This window comes from Neltuma alba, unplaced genomic scaffold (genome assembly GCF_004799145.2).
Source record: "Neltuma alba isolate B1F8T4 unplaced genomic scaffold, ASM479914v2 tig00002446_pilon, whole genome shotgun sequence".
Lineage (NCBI taxonomy): Eukaryota > Viridiplantae > Streptophyta > Magnoliopsida > Fabales > Fabaceae > Neltuma > Neltuma alba.
In genome coordinates this window covers 701,859-722,494 of record NW_021632864.1, presented here as the reverse complement: position 1 = coordinate 722,494, position 20,636 = coordinate 701,859, and the positions used below count along the sequence as shown (strand labels likewise).

General features: G+C 33.5%; 3 protein-coding genes across 5 annotated transcripts; all 3 read left to right on the top strand.

Moving 5' to 3' along the window:
* The first annotated feature begins 4,151 nt into the window (after positions 1-4,151).
* LOC114727603 (MACPF domain-containing protein At4g24290) lies at positions 4,152-10,538 on the top strand. 2 transcript variants are annotated; one of them, XM_028914298.1, is made up of 7 exons: positions 4,152-4,812; positions 5,079-5,317; positions 5,950-6,151; positions 6,881-6,940; positions 7,679-7,871; positions 8,649-8,815; positions 9,656-10,538. In XM_028914298.1, the coding sequence occupies exons 1-7, from the start codon at positions 4,549-4,551 to the stop codon at positions 10,337-10,339; spliced, it is 1,809 nt and encodes a 602-aa protein (XP_028770131.1). In that variant the 5' UTR covers positions 4,152-4,548; the 3' UTR covers positions 10,340-10,538. The 2 variants fall into 2 exon arrangements, with proteins under 2 accessions (XP_028770131.1, XP_028770138.1); XM_028914305.1 differs by having other exon boundaries at positions 4,783-4,812; positions 5,059-5,317.
* A 907-nt stretch (positions 10,539-11,445) lies between these two features.
* LOC114728438 (isoeugenol synthase 1-like) lies at positions 11,446-12,070 on the top strand. The gene is made up of 3 exons (XM_028915349.1): positions 11,446-11,565; positions 11,672-11,806; positions 11,894-12,070. The coding sequence occupies exons 1-3, from the start codon at positions 11,446-11,448 to the stop codon at positions 12,068-12,070; spliced, it is 432 nt and encodes a 143-aa protein (XP_028771182.1).
* Positions 12,071-18,715: 6,645 nt separating this feature from the next.
* Positions 18,716-20,636, top strand: LOC114727637 (isoeugenol synthase 1). Of its 2 annotated transcripts, none has more exons than XM_028914329.1 (5): positions 18,716-19,015; positions 19,183-19,317; positions 19,445-19,676; positions 19,809-20,012; positions 20,152-20,636. In XM_028914329.1, exons 1-5 carry the CDS (start codon positions 18,833-18,835, stop codon positions 20,349-20,351), a joined length of 954 nt encoding a protein of 317 aa, XP_028770162.1. In that variant the 5' UTR covers positions 18,716-18,832; the 3' UTR covers positions 20,352-20,636. The 2 variants fall into 2 exon arrangements, with proteins under 2 accessions (XP_028770162.1, XP_028770170.1); XM_028914337.1 differs by having other exon boundaries at positions 18,721-18,898.

Here is a 20,636-nt window from a genome sequence, read left to right as displayed (position 1 = left end):
TGAAGAGGAAGCAGCTAAGAAGCAGATCAAATTTCCTTTTTTCCTCCTTTTTTTTTCCCTTCGAGAGGACAAGAAAGAGTGCAATTTTCTCAGAACGTTTGATCTTTTTATTTTGAAAAATAAAAAAAAATATGTTTTTAAAAACTGAAAAACCAAAAGTCCAAAATAATTTTTATATGTTTTCTGATTTCTGATTTTGTGTTTTTTTTATTTTTTTATTTGGAAACATTTGAGAAATTTTTGTCTCTTCTCTTTTACTACCTACTATTTATTACTACTGATAATAATTATTACTTGTTAAAGTGTAATTATTTATATTTTTTTAAATATGATTTTTTTAAAATTATTTTCCAAACAAATTTTTTTATTTTTTGTTTGCAAAACTTGTTCTTAAAAATTATTTTAAAAATAAGAAAACAAAAAACAAAAACAAACAAGCCCTATATTTCTCCCATGGCAATATCAATATGGCATGGTTTCATTAGTCTAAAACTCGTCAAACCACTTTATGAATTAATGATGACATTTTTTAGTTTGAAGAGTTTCGGACAATAATTTTGAATATTTTGATCCTATTTACTAGCAAAAAAAAAAAATCCAGCAAAGCATACCAGGAGAGTACCCCAGAAGTCAGCCTCGTGATCCATTGGCCACAAGACATCCCACGTGGTCACATTCGACCCACAAAGATGCGCGTGATTGTGTGTAATGTGTGCATATAACAAAAGGCGCGTTTGGAATCACCGTTATAAGTATTTATAAATACATTATAAAATATTTTATATATATTTATCTAGTGTTCTTTAAATTATGATTAAAAAATTATTTATAAGTTATTTTATACATGTCCTAAAACTTGTATAAGTCAACATTTTATTGTCCAGATGGCAAAAACACTTTTATTAATGCCTTTTTTAATCCACCTTTTTTTTTGCACTTCTTAAGTTTTTTTTAAAATATAAGATTATGAGTTTTAAAATGACTGGTTACGCATCTTTTAAAATTTATTAATTATTATAACTATATTATTATGTCATTTCTCAAATCTCATTTGAAAATATTTAAAAAAAAACACATATATTATTTATTTGGTGTTTTTAATTAAATATTTCAAGAAAAAACATGAATTTTTTTTTTTTTGCATCTTGTATGAAAGAAAACCAGGAAAAATTAGAAAATAAAAAAATAGATGAATTTAGTAGAGTAAAACAAGACTTTCCCATCCATATCCAGTGAATTACCAACCAAACATATGTATACATGCACACAGATACACATATAACGACAGCAAGTGGAATTAACTATACACACTGTACTACGTTATCGTGCTCTGTCAACCGTTACACGGGTGTCCATACAGAGGCATTAAAAGTGAAAACAATGGACAGGCCTTAGGTGGGGTGGGGGAAGATAGATTATTTGACTGATTCCAAAAGGAAGAAAGAAGGTTGGATACGGCATGAGACCAAGTCGGCGAGAGCCAGAGCCCAGAACCAACCAGGGGACACGGACACGTTCATCAAAAATCTCATTTCCGTTATTCTCTTTTTTATTATTATTCAAACCAATCACCAAGTTCGTATCTTTGTTCCTGCTTTCTTTTCTTTTCTTTCTTTCTTTCTTTCTATTTTCTCAACTCATCCGGCAGTACCTACGAGGCAAGCCGCCAGAATTCATCCCCCCCCCCCCCCCCAACCCCATTTATGTTCAATGTATTGGAAAATTCCTTTTGAGAATTAAGAGCAGGGAAAAGCACATGCTTTATGCATGATCTCAAGATAATGTGTGAGTTCTTTTTTTCCTATTTAATTTCTTTGTTAAAAAAGATTTTTTCCAATTGTCTATTACGATGCGAGATTATCTTTTGTGGCATGTTGTTATTATTAATTAATTAATTAATTAATTAATTAATATAGTTATCTGATAGAAGGCTTAAAACGTTGAATTTCAACCTTAGGAATAAGCGTCTTTTTTTTTTTTTAACAAAGTCTAATTCATTTAAAATAAAAGAGAGCTTTTTTCCCCCTTTTTTTAGGCCAACGCTCATACAATTAGGCCTCTTAAGGGCCGGCGCATTAGAATCAAGTCAATCTTAATTGACATTGATTAAGAGCTAATGGTAGAATGTGGGAGATGAGGATAAAATTTTTGTAACCACGTGAATTAGTTAAACAGGTTTTTTTAAAAAAATAATAATAATAATGCAACTATAGGTACAGCACTTACAAACAAAACACCTGCAAAACCAAACGCCACCTGCTACTTCCCTTTAATCTCCAATCCATGTTCTTAATGAAACCACCCTTCCTAATATAAACATCAAACTACAAACACAAATTAAAGATCTTTCGGTTGAACATGAGTAAGTAGTACTATGTCCGGTTCGTAATAAAAGAAGTAGTTGATTAATTTAAATAGATTAAAAAAAATCTACTTCAAATCCTTAATATAAGAGGTAGTTGATTAATTTAAATAGATTAAGAAAAAATTGTACCTCCAGTTTTAATAAGGAGATAGTTGATTAATTTAAATAGATTAAGAAAGTTTGTTAAGTTAGTTATTTATAATAAATAAGTGTTATCTTCTCTAGAATGTTTTTGCTAATCATGTCTATTAGTTAGAACTCCATTTAATAAAAATTTTAACATGTGCAATTACTATAAAAACTATTTTAAAAAAATAAAAAATGTGATGAGAAAAAAATATATTAGAGTCTTATATTTAAGACCAAATTAAATATCAAACTAGTTTTTATATTAAAAATCGAAAAATATTACCCATGCAAAAAATTCTACTTTATAATGCTGCATGATTGGGGGAAAAAAAAACCCACTAAGAATTTTTTTTTTTTTGGTAAAAACCCACTAAGAAATTGATGGAGAAGCTAATGCCACTAACTTTACTTTCGAAGAAGGATAAACGGACTTCTATTCAATTTGGATTTGAATGGATCGGACATAAATTTAATATTAAGTCGATTGAGAGTCCTACATTGATGATAAGAGTTCTGGGAATATTCGGAAATTTCATTAAAGCTATATTTGATGATGATGGGGACCTAGGATCCAGACCCAACAACTTGCAAAAATTATAATTAATGTGCAAACTTTTTAAAATAAAATTATTTTTTGCATCCTATTATTAACAATTTTTAGTTATTTGTCATTTTTAAAATATTGTAGTCTTGAAATATAATTGAGTTTATTTTTTTTTCTCTCCCGATTGCCCCTTTTTGATTTCCCAATCAATATTTATATCCTACACCTAAAATAATGCATTGCATGCCTTTAATATACTTTCCCCGTCCTCAGTATAAAAATTAGTTTAACATTCGATTTGATTCTAAATATAAAATTTCAATTCACTTTGTCTTTTATATTTATCTTTTTTTTTAGATAATCATTGTAATAGTTGCATGTATCAATATTTCATAAAATGGTGGTTTCGTTAAATAATTAGTATTAATTTTCTTAATCTATGGACCTCAAATCAATCGCAGTTCACGAGCGGCGTTCCTCAGACTTCGACCTGTTTATCCATTTGCCAATCCCCTCGTGATTATGGGGAAGGACTTGAAAGCTACTAGAGAAGGCTTGAAAGACAATTTCCAATTGTATGGAGAATGGAGCACGAGGCTGCTTCAAAAATAGAGCTTTTTTTTTTTTTGGAGAAATAATAATTTTAAAAAATTCAAAATATGTGAAATGAATTTTGTTTTGAGAGTTATGTGAAAACACTGCCCCTCATATTTTAATTAAAACCAATTATAAACTTCTTAATCACATTCTTTCTGATAAACAGCTCTCATATATAAACTTGATTTATAAGGATCACGTCTAAAAGAATTGATTTAATCAAAATGAAGAATCTGGATAAATTTTGAAGAAAATATAATTAAAAATCAGAATTAAAAAAATAAGTAATAGTGGCTTATGAAATAATTCTAATTTTTTCAATTCATAATTGATATTGATGTATAAACGTATGGGATGTTTGAATTTTATTAAAAAGAGGATTATAATATGATTTGCTCTTTTGTCCCCCCCCCCCCCCCGGGTCAGAGATACGGAAATAACTCAAGTTATATACGTTAAAGACAAAAACGATTTCGCATATCTGTATGAGTGCAAGGATTAGTATAATACCTCAATGATGAGGCGGAGATGCCCCAGGCAGCCCTCAAGGGCTGACTTTCTCTGGAAACAAGCCGTCACCTACCAATGTGAAACATAAACTAATCAATAGAAATATCTCTGCTCAAAGTTCAGACCTGTACTAGTTTGACCAGCCATCTTGCATGTACCTTGGGGGCACCGAAAAGCGAAAACGATATTTAAATCATGTTTAATGTTCACCTTTGGTTGTAGACCCTTTCTTCTCTAGTTTGGTAGATTCTCAACAAGTCTCGATTTCCACGGAAAACCCATCACTGTTCGTGTTTGTTTTGTAGATTTTCTGGGAACATTTTCAGGAAAGATTAGGTTTCTAAGCCTGCTCTGGTCTCTGCTTTGAGTTTGATCAAAGGTGATGAGAGCGTGGTAAGGAAAAATGTCAGCGAAGGCCTTGGACCCAAAGAGATTGGCTGAAGCTTCCATAAAATCTATTGGACTGGGATACGATCTCACAAATGATCTCAAGCTCAGATCCTGCAAAATAAATTCTTCTGATCCAATATTAATTGCTATAGACAAGTACCCAGCTCGGACCGTTGAGCTCCCGAACGGAGTTTCATTCTCAAATGTCCCCAAATCAATTAAATGTGATAAAGGGGAGCGTATGAGATTATGCTCCGATGTCCTCACTTTTCAGCAGGTACCTTCTCTATTTGAAAACATGTTTATTGTTTTTTTAAATTGTTTTTCGTCTCACTTTTATTTACTAAATCACAGAAAGCTATATGGGTTCAATTCTAACTCAAAGCAAACTTTGTTGTTTTAATATTGAGTCCAAACTTTTCTTTTCATGTAGATTCTGTGTGTCGTGAACTGAAAATGATTTAAGCTTTCTAACAGTAGATTTTTCCCTCTCCATTTCTTTTTCTTTTTTCGGTTAACAAAGCATTGCATATTCTGCTCTAGATGTCTGAGCAGTTCAATCAGGAGCTATCACTATCTGGTAAGATTCCATCGGGGTATTTCAACGCTGCATTTGAATTATCAGAGGCCTGGCAGAAAGAAGCTGCAAATACAAAAAGTCTTGCTTTTGATGGCGTATCCATAACCTTGTACAACGTTGCATTAGAGAAAACCCAGGTTGTTCTTCGTGAACATGTCAAACAGGCTGTCCCGTCATCATGGGATCCGGCTGCGTTGGCAAGGTACCTTGAGGGTTCAGCAGGATAATCTTTCTTGCTAGTCTGCTTAATTTGCTGGCTTGCCACTACAATTTTCCTTAATTTATAATGTACTATCACCTATGTGTCCAACAAGTGTCCTGAAAACTTAATAAAGTGGGGATGCACTGTTTGGGCTGTAACAGTGAAAGAGATTCTTTTTCGATTTTTCATGTGAAACATATATTATATCTGAATGATCATTACACAATATTATGGATTCTTACTTTTTTTTAACTTTGGCAAATTAAAAAGATATCTTTCTTTCTCAAAATCACTTCTTTTATTTTCTATTATTGTGTGTGCGCGCGTGTAAATAATTCTGTGTATCAAATCGAAGTTGGGTCAGACATTCTAAGTTTGCAAGCTTAATTATATCCTTCAGAATTATGCTATCTCTTGTAGAGCCCTTTCAATGTTATTTCTTTCCATCTTGCATCTTGGTTATCAGCCTACATCCTGTTGTGGTTGATTCAATTCAACTGCATTTTTTCCCGCACAACCAAAGGAGTTCAATGGATACATTTTTATGTCTTTGGCAATCACTACTGTCAATCCAGTCATTTAAAATTGTTGACCAGCAAAACCCTAACCATCCTTCTATCTTATAATTTCAGATTCATTGAGAAGTTTGGAACGCATGTCATAGTTGGGGTGAAAATTGGGGGAACTGACATAATATATGCAAGGCAGCAATTCTCATCTTCTGTCCAACCCACGGATGTGCAGAAAAAATTGAAAGAGATGGCTGACAAGTTCTTTGTAAATGGTGCTGGACGATATTACACAAACGATGAAAAATTTAATCAGAAGGAAAAGGTCAGCTTTTGGGTTAAAATATATTTTTCTTCTGTCCCCATCAAGTGAATTTTGAGAGCTCTCAATTGAAAATCTATTAGGGCAGAGTCAGATGGTATCAATGAACCCAAGGTTGATTTGGAAGTTGTAGGCCGTATATGCTTTTAATCTCTGGTAAATAATGAAAGAGAATATTTGAATCCTTTGCTAATGGAATTGTAAATTTCCTGTAAAAACGTCAGAATATATTGGTAGCGAAATACTACATCCTAACCTTCTGTATTTTGTCCTAAATCAGGGAATCCTGGATCTCAATCCCATAAGGAAAAAAGTTTTCTGCACTCCCAAAAAGAATGCTAGCACTTCAGTAATATTCGAAAGGTTAAATTAGTTGTGTGAAAAATCCAAAAGTCTAGTCTAGGGAAATTGAGGGGTAGAACTTAAAAGTTGACATAGAAATATTTTCAGATTTATTGTTTAATTTCATTTTCCTTCTCCAAATCTTTGAAAATCAGGAGCAATAACTGTGAAGGAACACATTTTTCCCTAAATGATAATGTGAAAGATGAGGAGAACAAATCAAGTGAAATTAGGGAACTGTTTTAGAAGACCTTTACATCAGATAGATGGGTAGATGCCATGTATGTGGTAAAGCCACTGCACTTGACAGCTTTCACGCATATCTTTTTAAGAAAAGGACTTGATTGATAATGCAGATAGCTTAACTTATGCCACTGTCTTCATCTGCAGTTTTTGAAAGAGAATGTGCTGGGTGTGACAGTTGCATCTAGTTCCTATTACTCTCTTGAGGTAAACAGAGCTGCTTTTAACACTATATGCTCCTCCTGTAATTGATTTTAGGCTCCACACTTTTCTAACCGATTCCTTTACTAAGCTTTCCAATTATTTATCTGTTTCATGTCTTGCTGAATGCTTATAGATAATATGCTTGTCTCTTGGGCTTTTTTTTCTCTTTTGGTGACAACTTGTCTCTTAGGCTTTGTTTGTTTCCACTATAATTGATGGTTGGCTACGTACAATTTCTAATTGACTCCTTTACTCAGCTTTTCAATTATTTTATCTGCTTTGTGGCTTGCTGATAGATAATACGCCTGTCTCTTAAGCTTTGTTTGTTCCTACTGTAATTGGTTTTTGGCTTCATAACTTCTAATTGATTCCTTTACCCATCTTTGTTTTATTGTTTATGTGCTTTATGGCATGCTAATAGATAATAGGCTCAGCTCTTAAGCTTTGATTTTGAAATATTTTCTTCTCCAATTCTCATTGTTTATAGAAATTTTATGATCTATCCACTATTATGTTAATATTTTATTCATCACATTATTTTTTGTTGATAATCAAGCTATTAACGTTCTCTGATCGAATACTGAATTGCCTCCTTGTATCATTGAACTAATCATTCAATCCTAGGAGATCATCATGCTGATGTCTTCTGCTGTAGCTTGCTCTCACTAGCTTGTTTAGCCAGAAAATGGCTAGAAGAAATACCTATTACTGACCTGGGTTTTGTTTGTCAACCTTCCACAGTTGCAGGATATTAAGTTCATGGGCAGAAGGAAGGGTGGGAGAAGAGAAAGAAATTTGACCCACGCTGAGTGGTGCCAAACTGTTCCATCGCAACCTGATGTGATCTCAATGTCATTTATACCAATCACATCTTTACTTAGTGGAGTTAATGGGAGTGGATTTTTAACTCATGCTATAAACCTCTATCTCCGCTGTAAGCACAATTTTCTTAATAATTTGCTTATTTACTTTTGGCTTTAAAGCATATCAAATGGTTTTAATATATGTCAGTAGGTTAGAAATGCTTAACCTTTGGATATCAATATTATGTAAATAATCAAATCAACTTTTGTCAAATTAGAGTTCTGATGAGTATTTAGATCATGGTTGTTTTGTGTTGCAATGGTGAAGGGAGAAAGGAAGTTTTGATGGATTTTATAACCTTGATACTATCTGGTGACATTACTGGAACCAGTGACCTATCTCTGAAATGGAGAAGAACCTCAGATTTACCACCATTCAGATAAATATATATTTTGTTAAGCATCCTCAGATCATTTGATTATGATCTGAATGCTTGGAAATCTGTAATTGTTCTGTTCATGATAAATTATTTGCAGTGAAAATATATGTGATTCTTTTCAGGCAAAAAGTGATTTTTGTCATTCTACTATCTACTATTCGATCAATAACAAAATGAGTCAAGTGTAATTTTGACCTCGTGAGTAGTATGGGACTGGTGGAATGCTGTTGGAGGTTAAAATTAATTAATATTTAGACTTTTGCTAATGTAACTTTGTGAAAAATCATTAGGAATGATCATAGGGAAGTTACTGATCTAGCTATGTTTTCATTGTCATTGGAGGCTTATTACCTTGTTTGAAGTCGATTTCATTACATATATATCTGATTCTTAATCCGTTGAATCAAAAAAATTTAAACCTCCCTTCTGGTAAAACGAACCATCATTCATTGGAACTTCCCACTACAGATAAACCCCCGATTGAAGAACTGCATCAATTTTTGGAGTTCCAGCTTCCACGACAATGGGCTCCAATTTTTGGAGAGCTTGCCCTTGGTCCTGATAGAAAGCCACAAACTATGGCATCTTTGCAATTCAGTTTCATGGGTCCTAAGCTCCATGTAAACACAACGCCGGTAATGCTCCCGGTTTTATGTGAACCTTCTCTTCTCTTTTCCTTTGTTTTGTTTTGTTTCTTTTTTAAAAAAAAAATTGAGTTTTTGTTACTTTTTCTTTAACTTGTATATGTCGTCTTTGGTACTGGTGGGTAGTTATGCTAATAATGTCTGTGTCATTTAGCTGTCAGAAAGTAAGACCTTGATAGTTTGCATCTTTGATAAGCACATGTTTTTCAACGTATTTTGATGGATCATGCTGCATAATCGACATAGAAGAGGACCACAGCCATACTATGATCATCAGTTACTTTAGCATCTTGCCTCGCTTGTACATTCACCTTTTTAGAATCTCCTGCTTATGGTGTTTGAGGTCCAGCGGCTTAAAACAGTGTTTTCACCTTTAACTACCTCGATCATGCATCTTGATTGTATCATGAGTAAATTTGTCGTCTGGTGAGACAATGATGAGGGATGTGTTAGGTCGTTTAGTATTATGGAGCTGCCTTCTGGGGCCAGAGCGAGTAGTTCATGCTTGGTCTGTGTCAGATTTCTGGGTATCGGACATGTTTCTTCCTATTTTCAGAAATGATTGGTGGGGTGGGGTTGGATTGAATGAATGACAATTAATGCCACCATATCATGACTCAACTGTTTAGATTCAAAAGGATTGGCCTCTTGTTGTTGACTTCATTGATATCATCAAGTTTTAGAGATCTTTGTGATTTAGAGAGAGAGAGAGAGAGAGAGAGAGAGAGAGAAGAAAAAACCATTCTGATTTGTGCATTCTCTCAGATTTCTTGTTTAATATGTTGAAAAATGTTGTGATTTAGACTGACTTTGGATGAATTACTTGAAAAGGTTGATGTGGGCGAGAAACCTGTCACGGGCCTTCGATTATATTTAGAAGGGAAAAAAAGCAATCGCCTGGCAATCCATTTGCAGCATCTTTCATCACAGCCTCAGACATTCCTGCTTGAAAATGATAAGAATGGGAATGTCTTGAACGCCACGTTGGAACGCAAGTACTTTGAGAAGGTTCAATGGAAGAGTTTCTCCCATGTGTGCACAGCCCCAGTTGAACCATATGAGGATACCTCCATAGTTACCGGTGCATGCTTTGAAGTCAGAGACCATGGCCTGAAGAAAGTTCTATATCTCAGACTTAAGTTTGCCAAAGTCATCGGCGCAACCAGTGTCAGAGCTGCTGACTGGGACGGTTCACCCGGCTTGACTCACAAATCCGGAATGATCTCAACCCTGATCAGCACTCGCTTCTCATCCGCACAGAAACCGCCACCTAGCCCAGCCGATGTGCACATAAACTCTGCTTTATACCCTAATGGACCTCCTGTGCCTACTCAAGCACCAAAGCTGTTGAAGTTTGTTGATACTACAGAGATAACTAGAGGACCACAGGACTCACCAGGCTATTGGGTTGTGTCTGGGGCAAGGCTGTTAGTGGAGAATGGTAAAATATCACTGAAAGTGAAGTACTCTCTTTTAACTGTTATTCCACCCGATGAAGAGGGTGGAAGCTATTGAGAATTTTACACTGTGAGACGCAGATAGCTTTTGTATATAGTACAAGTGTCTGATTCTATTCCATTGTACATTTTCAAATTTTTATGTGTTCATTATAGGTTATTGCTTGATATTTCTCGTTGCCATTATTTGTAAACTTCAGATGAAGATTTTTGTGGGGTTCCTTAATGTAATTATGGCCTGCTCATATTTTTGATTCTGTTCATTTAGTACAGAACATAGATCTGGTCAGTTAGTCAACGTAAATTACACGCTTTGGGTCAATCTATGAGGGTAATAGTCGCTTAATGGTGGGATAAACAGAGTATTAGGTGAATGTAACATCATAAGAGCTTGTTAAAAGATAAAACTTATCTTAAATATGCACTAAATTCTAAATCTATACCTACAATAATGCCCACACCTTTGTGACACCTTCCTGCAGGGTCTGGACCCCACAGCCTGAGCATGGCCATACACTTATGTCTCACCTAACTCATTTGCAGCCTACTTCCGCAATTATTTGCTTCACCTACTTGACCTCAAACGCCAACAAATTCTTGTTTATGGCAGTGATGAAGCCAAGGGTAGGTTTGTATAATCAAGAACCATTCATATATATCATGCAGATGCCCAAGTAATCACGAAATTTGACAAAACAGGACAAGGCAGGCCTTCAAACGGGAAGAGACACCTGAAAAGGACATGATGAAGCCGTCTGAAAGCTTACAATAATTAAAACAAAACATTTCTAAATCTTAAAATTGATTTTCAAAATCATCCGGTGAATTTTGAGGGCTTCTTATTTCTTTTTCTGATTCCCCTTACCCTATCCTTAAAATCTTCTATGACCAATGGCCGACGTTGATTGGAATCTACTATTACGTAGGTTAACTATCTGATAGCTGCAGATCTGATAATAACCACGAAAACCAATGACAATGGGCTTTGAGGGTCCACGTTAAAGATGTTTTAAAACATTTCAACAACATTTCTCATCAAAGAACCACGCACGTTTTATCGCGTACTTGATAGCTCAAGGTTTCGGAGCTTAGAGAGGGAGGCATGGAGAATATTGAGAAGAGCAAAATGATGATAGTCGGAGCACAGGTTATCTTGGGGATTACATGGTGAGGGCAAGCCTTTCCTTGGTTCATCCTACTTTTGCTTATATTCGTCCCATCCACACTTCCTCTCAGCTTTTCAAACTCCATCATCTTCAATCTCTAGGCGTCACCGTCTTCCAAGTAATTATCTTTCTCTTTAGTCTTCTCTTACGTTGCATGTTCATGTGATATATATGTATATATATGTATTAATCTGTAAAATTCATTCATTGTCATGCATATATAGGGGGAGTTAGATGAGCAGGACAAGCTAGTCTCTTGTCTTCAACAGGTTGATGTTGTCATTTCCACAGTGGCTGTTCCTCAGCATCTGGAGCAACTCAAGCTAATCAAGGCCATCAAGCAAGCTGGCAATATCAAGGTTTCTTATGCACATGATATTTACCATACGTATCTGACAACAACGTACGAGTATTGAGAATATAGTTATCATGTTGTTTTATGACAGGGATTTGTTCCCTCAGAATATGGAAACGAAGTGGACAGACTGCAGGGGCTTCGACCATTCGAGGATGCTCTTGAAAACAAGAGGAAGATGAGAAGGGCAACAGAAGAAGCAGGAATCCCCTACACTTACATCTCCGCTAACTCATTTGCAGCCTACTCCATCAATTATCTGCTTTAGCCACATGACCTCACACCAACAACACATTCTTGTCTATGGTACTGGTGAAACCAAGGGTACGTTTGTATAATCAAGAATTAACCATTCACAATACTACCTCCGGTCCTAATTATAAGACCTAGTTGACTAATTTGAGGAGATTAAGGAAGTAAGCTAAGTTAGTTATTTGTAATAAATAAGTATTGTCATTCCTAAAATATCCTTGCTAATTAAGTGTATTGGCTAGAATTATCATTATTAGAAGGACTATTTTAGAAAAAAATGCATAAATATGAGAGACAAAATGAATTGGGATCTTATAATTAGGACCAAACAAAAAGTCAAACGGGGTCTTATATTAAGGACCCAAGGTAGTATATAATATATATATATATATATATATATCATGCAGATATACACCAAACTAATCACGAAACTTGAGGTATTTAAATTATGAGGAAGATGTGGCATTTTGCACTGTGAAAGCTGCGACAGATGAAAGAGCAGAAAACCGTGTGGTTACCATTAGACCTGAAGTGAACATATGTCTCAGTTGGAGTTGATAACTTTGTGGGAAAACAGGACAAATTGTACCTTTAAACGGCAACATATACTTGAAAACGGGGTCAATCAGTGTGGAAGTACGATATATTAATGATTCTTCTTGTGATCCCCATTATGAGAACTCTGTTTCTTAGTTCTGGCTCCTGTGGGATTGGATGCCTGATTTTTGAAAATTAATAAAATTAGTTAAATCAATTATTTTAAAAAAATATGTTGATTTTTTTAAAATACTTTTTAAATCATTTGTATAAAAACTACCTATCGATAGAATTATCTCCTTAATATGTGCAATAATAAGAATAGTTTATGAACAAAATTATAAATTTAGAAGCTGAAATAAATCGAAATCTTACATTCAAAACCAAAACAACCCTCTTAGCTAACTTTACTCAGAACTGAAGGAAATTTTATTTTTTTTCTATTTAATAGTATTCAAAAAACTGTATAATTTTCTAACTAATTGAATAAAGTTCTTTAACTAATGAATTCTATAGAGAAAAATTTTGAAATTTTACAACAACAAAAAAAATTCCAACGAGAAGACGGCGGGCATGCTTTTGGCAACCTTAATGGCAGTTGTTCCCTTAGCTTTAGGCTTGGAGCTTTCGGCTTTAGGCTATTGTTTGCTTTTCTTTTTGGGCTTATACTCTTTTAGTTTTCATGAAATTTTGACTTTATCAAATTTTTTTTAAAAAAAAAGAAGTTAAAATAAATGGCCTGATTCTGTGTACTTTTTTTTTTCTTTTATAGATCCGGTTTTTTTTAAGCATAATATGACGTATTTGCGTCTTTCATACTTTTCTTCATTTTTATACTCTTCTTCAATTTATGGATATATCTTTCAATAAATAATAAATTCAATAAACAATAAAATAGTCATATCGCAATTTAGCCAATAACTTTGTCTGAGTTTGAAGTTTTCATATAGCTATACTTCAAAACATATTCGTGAGAGGGGCACAAACGATGTTTGAATTGAAGCCTGAGGATCTAGAAGCTTCCAAGTTATATCCATTCCTGACTGCAAATGCACCTGCCTTGATGCCCTCCTCCATCTGTTCTCGGCTAATCCTCCACCCCCAAAATTAGCTAAATTTGATTGAACAATACCTATTGCGTGTGTGTTTCTCTGTGTACTTTGGATTTTTTATCTGTAAAAATTCTCATCATCTCATTCGGTTTGGGAGTTATGTTTACTGTATATTTTTAATTTTTAATTGTGGTATTATCAGTATCACCCATCTAAATTATAAAATTTATAATATATAAAAAAAGAATACTTGCATCAAGTTCCTTATATCAATTGTGTCAAGTTCTCTAATCACACATGATCATGTGTCCTATTTTTAAAATATTAACATTTAATAAAATTTAATTATAAATCCATATGAAACCAAAAAAAAAAAAAGAACACATGCCAGTAGAAAACTTATCATAATAGATATAAGCAACTTGACTTAAGTTTTTTTTCTATATAAAATATGATACTATCCATAAGTTATTATTTTCTCCCCAGTCTTAAATATAATATCTAATTTTACAAATCAGGTCTTGTATTTAAGGCATGAGAGAGCCATAAGTTGTTACCGTATCCTCAGTCTTAAATGCAAATCTAATTTTATAAATTAGGTCTTTTATTTATATTTAAAAGGTGAGATAGAAATAACGGAAAACTATTTACCTCAGCCTGTACTCTGTCTGTAACTGCCAGTGCTCCTATAGAAATAACGAAAAACTATTTACCTCAGCCTGTACTCTGTCTGTAACTGCCAGTGCTCCTATAGAAATAACGAAAAACTATTTACCTCAGCCTGTACTCTGTCTGTAACCGCCAGTGCTCCTTCTGTCAACCCCAAAATGGATCACAGGAAGCGCAGATGAAATCATGTTGAAGTAAATATCTTTGCTTCTCTGCTATTGTCTCTCAACGTAAGTTCCATCCTATCAAAATCCCAGCTTTTACTAAACCCTTGATTCATACTTTCTTGCTTACAAGTTGCAGCGTATTTTGCTTACCGATAGATTGTTAGTAATGGCGGGTGAGCAACTGTGTTTTGAGAAGACTTCATTGTAGACCTCAACCCAGCAACATCAATGGCAGCGCCACTCTTAATTAAAGCAAGAAAAACAAGCTGGGCCGAGCCGAACTCGTTAGGCTGACCCACTTATGTCCAAAAATTATGAGGGTCAGGGTTAGAATTTTTTCTTTCAAATAAAAAACAGACTTAAAAGGACTGGTCTTATAGGGTCGAGGACTTAAACAGGCTGATCTTGTAGGGCCAAGGGTTAGCCTGTTTAGGCCCTTTTATGATTTTTTTTATTTTTAAAATATTTTTGTATAATTCTAATATTATTGATTTTTTATATTGTTGATGATATTTCAAAATTTAATTATTATTATCATTTTAAAATTAAATTTTACAGAATGGGTTGATTTATTTGGTTTTAGATAATAATTTGTCCCATTATATTTTAAAAAATTGGTTAATTTGGATTTTAATAATGATTTGATTTATATTATACGTGTTAATATTTTTAAACTATATATATTTGATAAGAGAGTATAAAAATACTTATATAACTTGTGATTTTATAATTTGAATTAGAAATTTATGAGTTTCAACAATAATGCTTCTTAAACTAAAGTAAAATAATAGCTAAACTACCAAATTTAAAAATGAAATTCCTATAAAAAAAAAAGACTTAATATTTTTGCTACAAAAGAAGAGTAATTAATTATAATGATGATAGAGTTTCAAAATATTAATGATAATGTTTGTCTATTACACATTTGTACTATTGATGAAACTTTTAGATGTTATTATCTTATTGTTAATAGATGTTTTAGATGTTCTTGGATGTTAATAGATATTTAAATATGATGATATTTTGTATGTGACTTAATTTTATTCATATTTATGTCTTTTATTAATAATTTCATTAGTTTGTTTTTATTTTTTGATTAAAAATGTGAGAAATGTGAAAAAATATTTTTTTTTCCTTAAACAGGTCAAAAGTCAGCGGGCCGGCCTTGAGCTTATCAGTTTAAGGACTGAATCTAACAAATTGAGATATTTTTTAGATTTTGACTATGTAGGACTAGTCTTTTTAAGCTCGTTAGACCTGCAGGACCTACTCGTATTCCCACCACTACTTTTAATGGCCAAGCGTTGAAGTCCTGATAGATGTTCTGCAACATATTTTTCGACCCTCCATATTGGACCAAACCATTTTTATTGGCGTATAACCAAGCTTCCCAATTAAGCTACTAGACTAATTAAATAAGAAATAATAATAATAATAATATCAGAGTACAGAATCTGCCATTAGTTGGTTGGATTACCTAATTAGGTCAGCTATCTAATTAAATACTACTTCCGATCCTAAATATAAGAACTAATTGATTAATTTGAATAGATTAAGAAAATAAGTTAAACAAGTTATTTGTAATAAATAAGTGTTTTCTTTCTTAGAATATCTTTACTACTCAAGTTTATTAGTTAGAACTAATATTATTATAAGGACTATCTTAAAAAAATAGATAAATATGATAAATAAGGGGAATTATGATCTTATATTTAGGACTAAAATAAAAATCAAATGAAGTCTTATATCAGAGATAATATAATATAAATTAAAAGGCTAAAGTACATCTAGTACCCATGAAGTATTTTTTTAAGTACATCTAGGATCTCGAAGTATTTTGTGATATATCAAGCATCCCAAAATATTTTTTAGGTGCGTCTAGCACCCTGAAATATTTTCTTTGCCTTGGTGCTAAATGTATTAAAAAATATTTTTGAGTAGTAGACGCATATAAAAAACAATTTAAGATACTGAATGCACCAAAAATTAGTTCATGGTGCTTGACGCACTTATAAAAATATTTCAAAGTGTTAAATGCACCACAAAGACTTTAGGATGATAAATATATCTGAAAAATATTTCGGGGTGTTGGATGCATATTAACACTAAATTAAATAAGTGGTTTAATATATATTATCCTAATAATACAATATTATAGATATATGAAGACTTAAGTGAGTTTAAATTTAAATTTTGTTGTAATACTAAAGAAAGAATATAGAAAAAAAAAAAGAAAATTAGAGAGAAGAAAAGACAAGAGTGTTTCTTATTCCATTCAAAGTATTGAATATATGATACATGCCCTCTCTTTATTTATAAATTTTACAACTTTGATAGAATCTACAAATTACATAATCATAAGAGATAATTATGGGATGATGGACATAATATAAGATATTAAAAATAATAGGAGAGATATCGACATCCACACAAATATTATTATATTTATAACAAACTCTTATACTATCTCCGGTCCTTAATATAAGAGCTAGTTGACTAATCTGAGTAGATTAAAAAAGTTAATTAAGTTAGTTATTTGTAATACATAGGTTTTTTTCCTAAAATATCTTTACTAATTAAGTATATTGGCTAACACTACTATTATTACAAAAGCTATTTTGAAAAAAAAATAGATAAATATGAGAAACAAAATAGATTAAAATCTTATATTTATGATTAAAATAAAAATCAAATGAGTTTTTATATTAAGAATCGAAAGTAATATTTTAAGTGATGATTGTTTAGTATAATTTGTTTTTCCAAAATATGGCCGCGCATTTCTGGAGCTACTCAGGTTTAGACCTGTAATATGAATCTTACCCGGTACGCACTCATTCTCACTCATTCCTAATTGTTTTTATTTTTCCTGATAGTCCTTGTCTGCATGATGGAATGTCTCAATCCGGCATCCGCATTGCATTGCTCTGTGGGGCTCCAAATTTGCTTTAAGAGCTGCAAGATTGATGTATGACAAGACACAATGGACAAAAGAGGTAAAAGAAAGACAAATCCAGACTTTGATTTTATAATTTTATAATAGAACAAGCGGTTATTTTTTTCTCAAAAGTCATTTGAAGAAAAGAGAGCATCTTACTTGGCTGTGCTTGTGGTAACTGGAACCAGCCAGTGTAATGTTCTCTCGGTCTCCTCTTGATATTTTCTACAGTGAACTGTAGGCAACAGAGCATCCATTCCAGCCAGCCACAGAGCAAAAACACAAACACTAGGAAACTTAATATAGGAGAAATCCTACATTTTCTATCTCAGGTGGGAAGAGGAAAGCCGAAACCACAAGAAACAACAAGTTTTAAGACTTTCCTTAGCATTCAGGTAATTATGATGTTTGATTTGATAATAGAATAAAGTAGTAGCAGATGAGATCATACATTTTCCACAACATGAACAGATGGCTTAAATACCCTCATAATTATTATTTAAAAAAAATGTGGCTTTCATTACAGAACTCAAGGGCAAGTAAATGAACCTGCAGTGCTAAAGGCATTATTTATGTCCAAATGCAAAAGAAAAAAAGGGCAATGTCTGCAATCCAAAAGACGTGAATAGAACTGAACCCACCTGAGACAGACATAGAGCAAAGGAGAATATGACTTTTCTCTTCAGATGCTTAACTTGCTTCTTTTTTTGACTTTTCAGTCCTGCCCCTTAGATTGCGTGCTTAGCACCTATATGACTGTGTCACAATTTTCAGCAACAAAGTCAATCTCTGCAATTTGCGAGCAAGGTCCTAGAGAGCTCCACAAACAAGAGTTTATCTAGAAACAACGAAAATAAAATGCCCAAAAACACTCCAATGACTTCAAGGTTTATTTATTAGTCAGGACATTTTTCAATTCTTGACTACAAATTTAATAACATATTACTAGCATCCTGGAATTGAATCCTCTTTTTGCCCAACAAATGTGAAATTTATGATATTCTAGGTTATCCCCCACAATAGAAAGCAATTTGTACACAAAATAGAATGATTCAATCCATTGCATACAGACGGTAGGGTTCAAACACTCAGCCATTCTCCGTTTAGACGAATATAATAGTCACAGAAGTAAATTGAATCTTCTGTTTGCCCAAAAAATGATCCAGTGAATCTTGGCGGTTTCTTATCTGATTCCATCACGCTATGCCAATGGCTGACATTGATTGTAGTCTTATACTATGTTGGTCAAGTATGGAGCGGTCTCAATCTGATGGCTACAGATATGATAATACTACGTACCCAGTAACACCAATGAGTTTGAGGATCCATGTTAAAGATACTCATGGGATATTGCCTTTATAAAGGTTGGTTTTTGCATTAAAAGAAATCAAAGATTCGGGTTTTACTGAGAGGGAAGCATGGAGAATATTGAGAAGAGCAAAATAATGATAGTAGGAGCAACAGGTTATCTTGGGGATTACATGGTGAGGGCAAGCCTTTCCTTGGGTCATCCTACTTTTGCTTATATTCGTCCAATTCACACTTCCTCTCAGCTTTCCAAACTCCATCATCTTCTATCTCTAGGCGTCACCGTCTTTCAAGTAATTATCTTTCTCTTTAGTCTTCTCTTACGTTGCATGTTCATGTGATATATAGATATATATGAATCTGTAGAGGGCGAACCTTGGAGCAACAATAAGGTGGTTGTACTATCCCACCCATTATATCTATGAATCTGTAAAATTCATTCATTGTCATGCATATATAGGGGGAGTTAGATGAGCAGGAGAAGCTGGTCTCTTGTCTTCAACAGGTTGATGTTGTCATTTCCACGCTGGCTGTTCCTCAGCATTTGGAGCAACTCAAGCTAATCAAGGCCATCAAACAAGCTGGCAATATCAAGGTTTCTTATCAGTTACTGTTACATATGCATCTATACACACACACACACCCACACACCCACACACCACACATATCTGACAAGAACGTGCGAGTATTGACAATATAGTTACCATGTTGTGTTATGACAGAGATTTGTTCCCTCAGAATATGGAAATGAAGTGGATAGAGTGAAGGCGCTTCCACCATTCGAGGCTCTTCTTGAAAACAAGAGGAAGATAAGAAGAGCAACAGAAGAAGCAGGAATCCCCTACACTTATGTCTCCGCTAACTCATTTGCAGCCTACTTCATCAACTATCTGCTTCACCCACATGATCTCAAATGCCAACACATTCTTGTTTATGGCACTGGTCAAGCCAAGGGTACGTTTGGATAATCAAGAATAAAACCATTCATTTATACAAGATATATATATATATATATAAAACACTGATGCATACCTAAGTAATCTAAAACTCGAGATATTTATACACACACATTAAAATGCATTTCAGCTGTATTGAATCATGAGGAAGATGTGGCATTTTACACCGTGAAAGCAGCAACAGATAAGAGAGCAGAAAACCGAGTGGTTATCATTAGACCTGAAGGGAATATTATCTCCCAGTTGGAGTTGATAACTTTATGGGAAAACAGGACAAATCGTGCCTTTAAACGGCAACATATACCTGAAAAGGAGATGATCAAGCAGTGTGAAAGTAAGATATAATAATCCTTCCTCTGCTTCTTATTATGAGGACACATTATAAGTTTGTTATGTATCGATGTGTGATATACATTCCAAGTTATTTGAGAGAGTGAAGTTAAAATCAATGGTTTGGTGTTTTGGGGTTGCAGCGCTGGATTTTCCAGAGAATATACGTGTGGCTATACTTCACAACGTGTTCGTGAAAGGAGCACAAACGATGTTTGAATTGAGCCCTGAAGATGTGGAGGCTTCCAAGTTATATCCTGACCACAAGTACACTTGTGTTGAGGCTCTCCTCGATGTGTTCTTGGCTAATCCTCCGCAGCCAATAGTAGCTAAATTTGCATGAACAATCTGCCTCCCTGCATTTCAGGTTGTGTTTCCGTGTACTTGGATTTTACCTATAAAAATCATGATATTAAAATCCAATCCGATCCACAGATCACACCAGTAATGTGAACTAGTTTCACACGAATATTTCATGTTTTTCTTCTCTTGTTGAGTACTCTTCTGGTTCTAAATATAAAATCTGTAAATTATATTACAAAATGAATCTTATATTTAGGATAAAAGGAGTATGAAATAATGTCATTTTGAGTTAATAAAAATAATGAATAAATAGCAGTATAATTTA

Bases quoted from the DNA above. Each gene is read 5' to 3' on its own strand.
- LOC114727603 (XM_028914298.1), top strand. From the start codon at position 4,549: ATGTCAGCGAAGGCCTTGGACCCAAAGAGATTGGCTGAAGCTTCCATA. The intron at 5,318-5,949 runs GTACCTTGAGGG...TTATAATTTCAG, and splicing joins GATCCGGCTGCGTTGGCAAG to ATTCATTGAGAAGTTTGGAA. The intron at 6,152-6,880 runs GTCAGCTTTTGG...CTTCATCTGCAG, and splicing joins AATTTAATCAGAAGGAAAAG to TTTTTGAAAGAGAATGTGCT.
- LOC114727637 (XM_028914329.1), top strand. From the start codon at position 18,833: ATGGAGAATATTGAGAAGAGCAAAATAATGATAGTAGGAGCAACAGGT. The intron at 19,677-19,808 runs GTACGTTTGGAT...AATGCATTTCAG, and splicing joins TGGCACTGGTCAAGCCAAGG to CTGTATTGAATCATGAGGAA. The intron at 20,013-20,151 runs GTAAGATATAAT...TTGGGGTTGCAG, and splicing joins GATGATCAAGCAGTGTGAAA to CGCTGGATTTTCCAGAGAAT.
- LOC114728438 (XM_028915349.1), top strand. From the start codon at position 11,446: ATGGTGAGGGCAAGCCTTTCCTTGGTTCATCCTACTTTTGCTTATATT. The intron at 11,566-11,671 runs GTAATTATCTTT...ATGCATATATAG, and splicing joins TAGGCGTCACCGTCTTCCAA to GGGGAGTTAGATGAGCAGGA. The intron at 11,807-11,893 runs GTTTCTTATGCA...GTTTTATGACAG, and splicing joins AGCAAGCTGGCAATATCAAG to GGATTTGTTCCCTCAGAATA.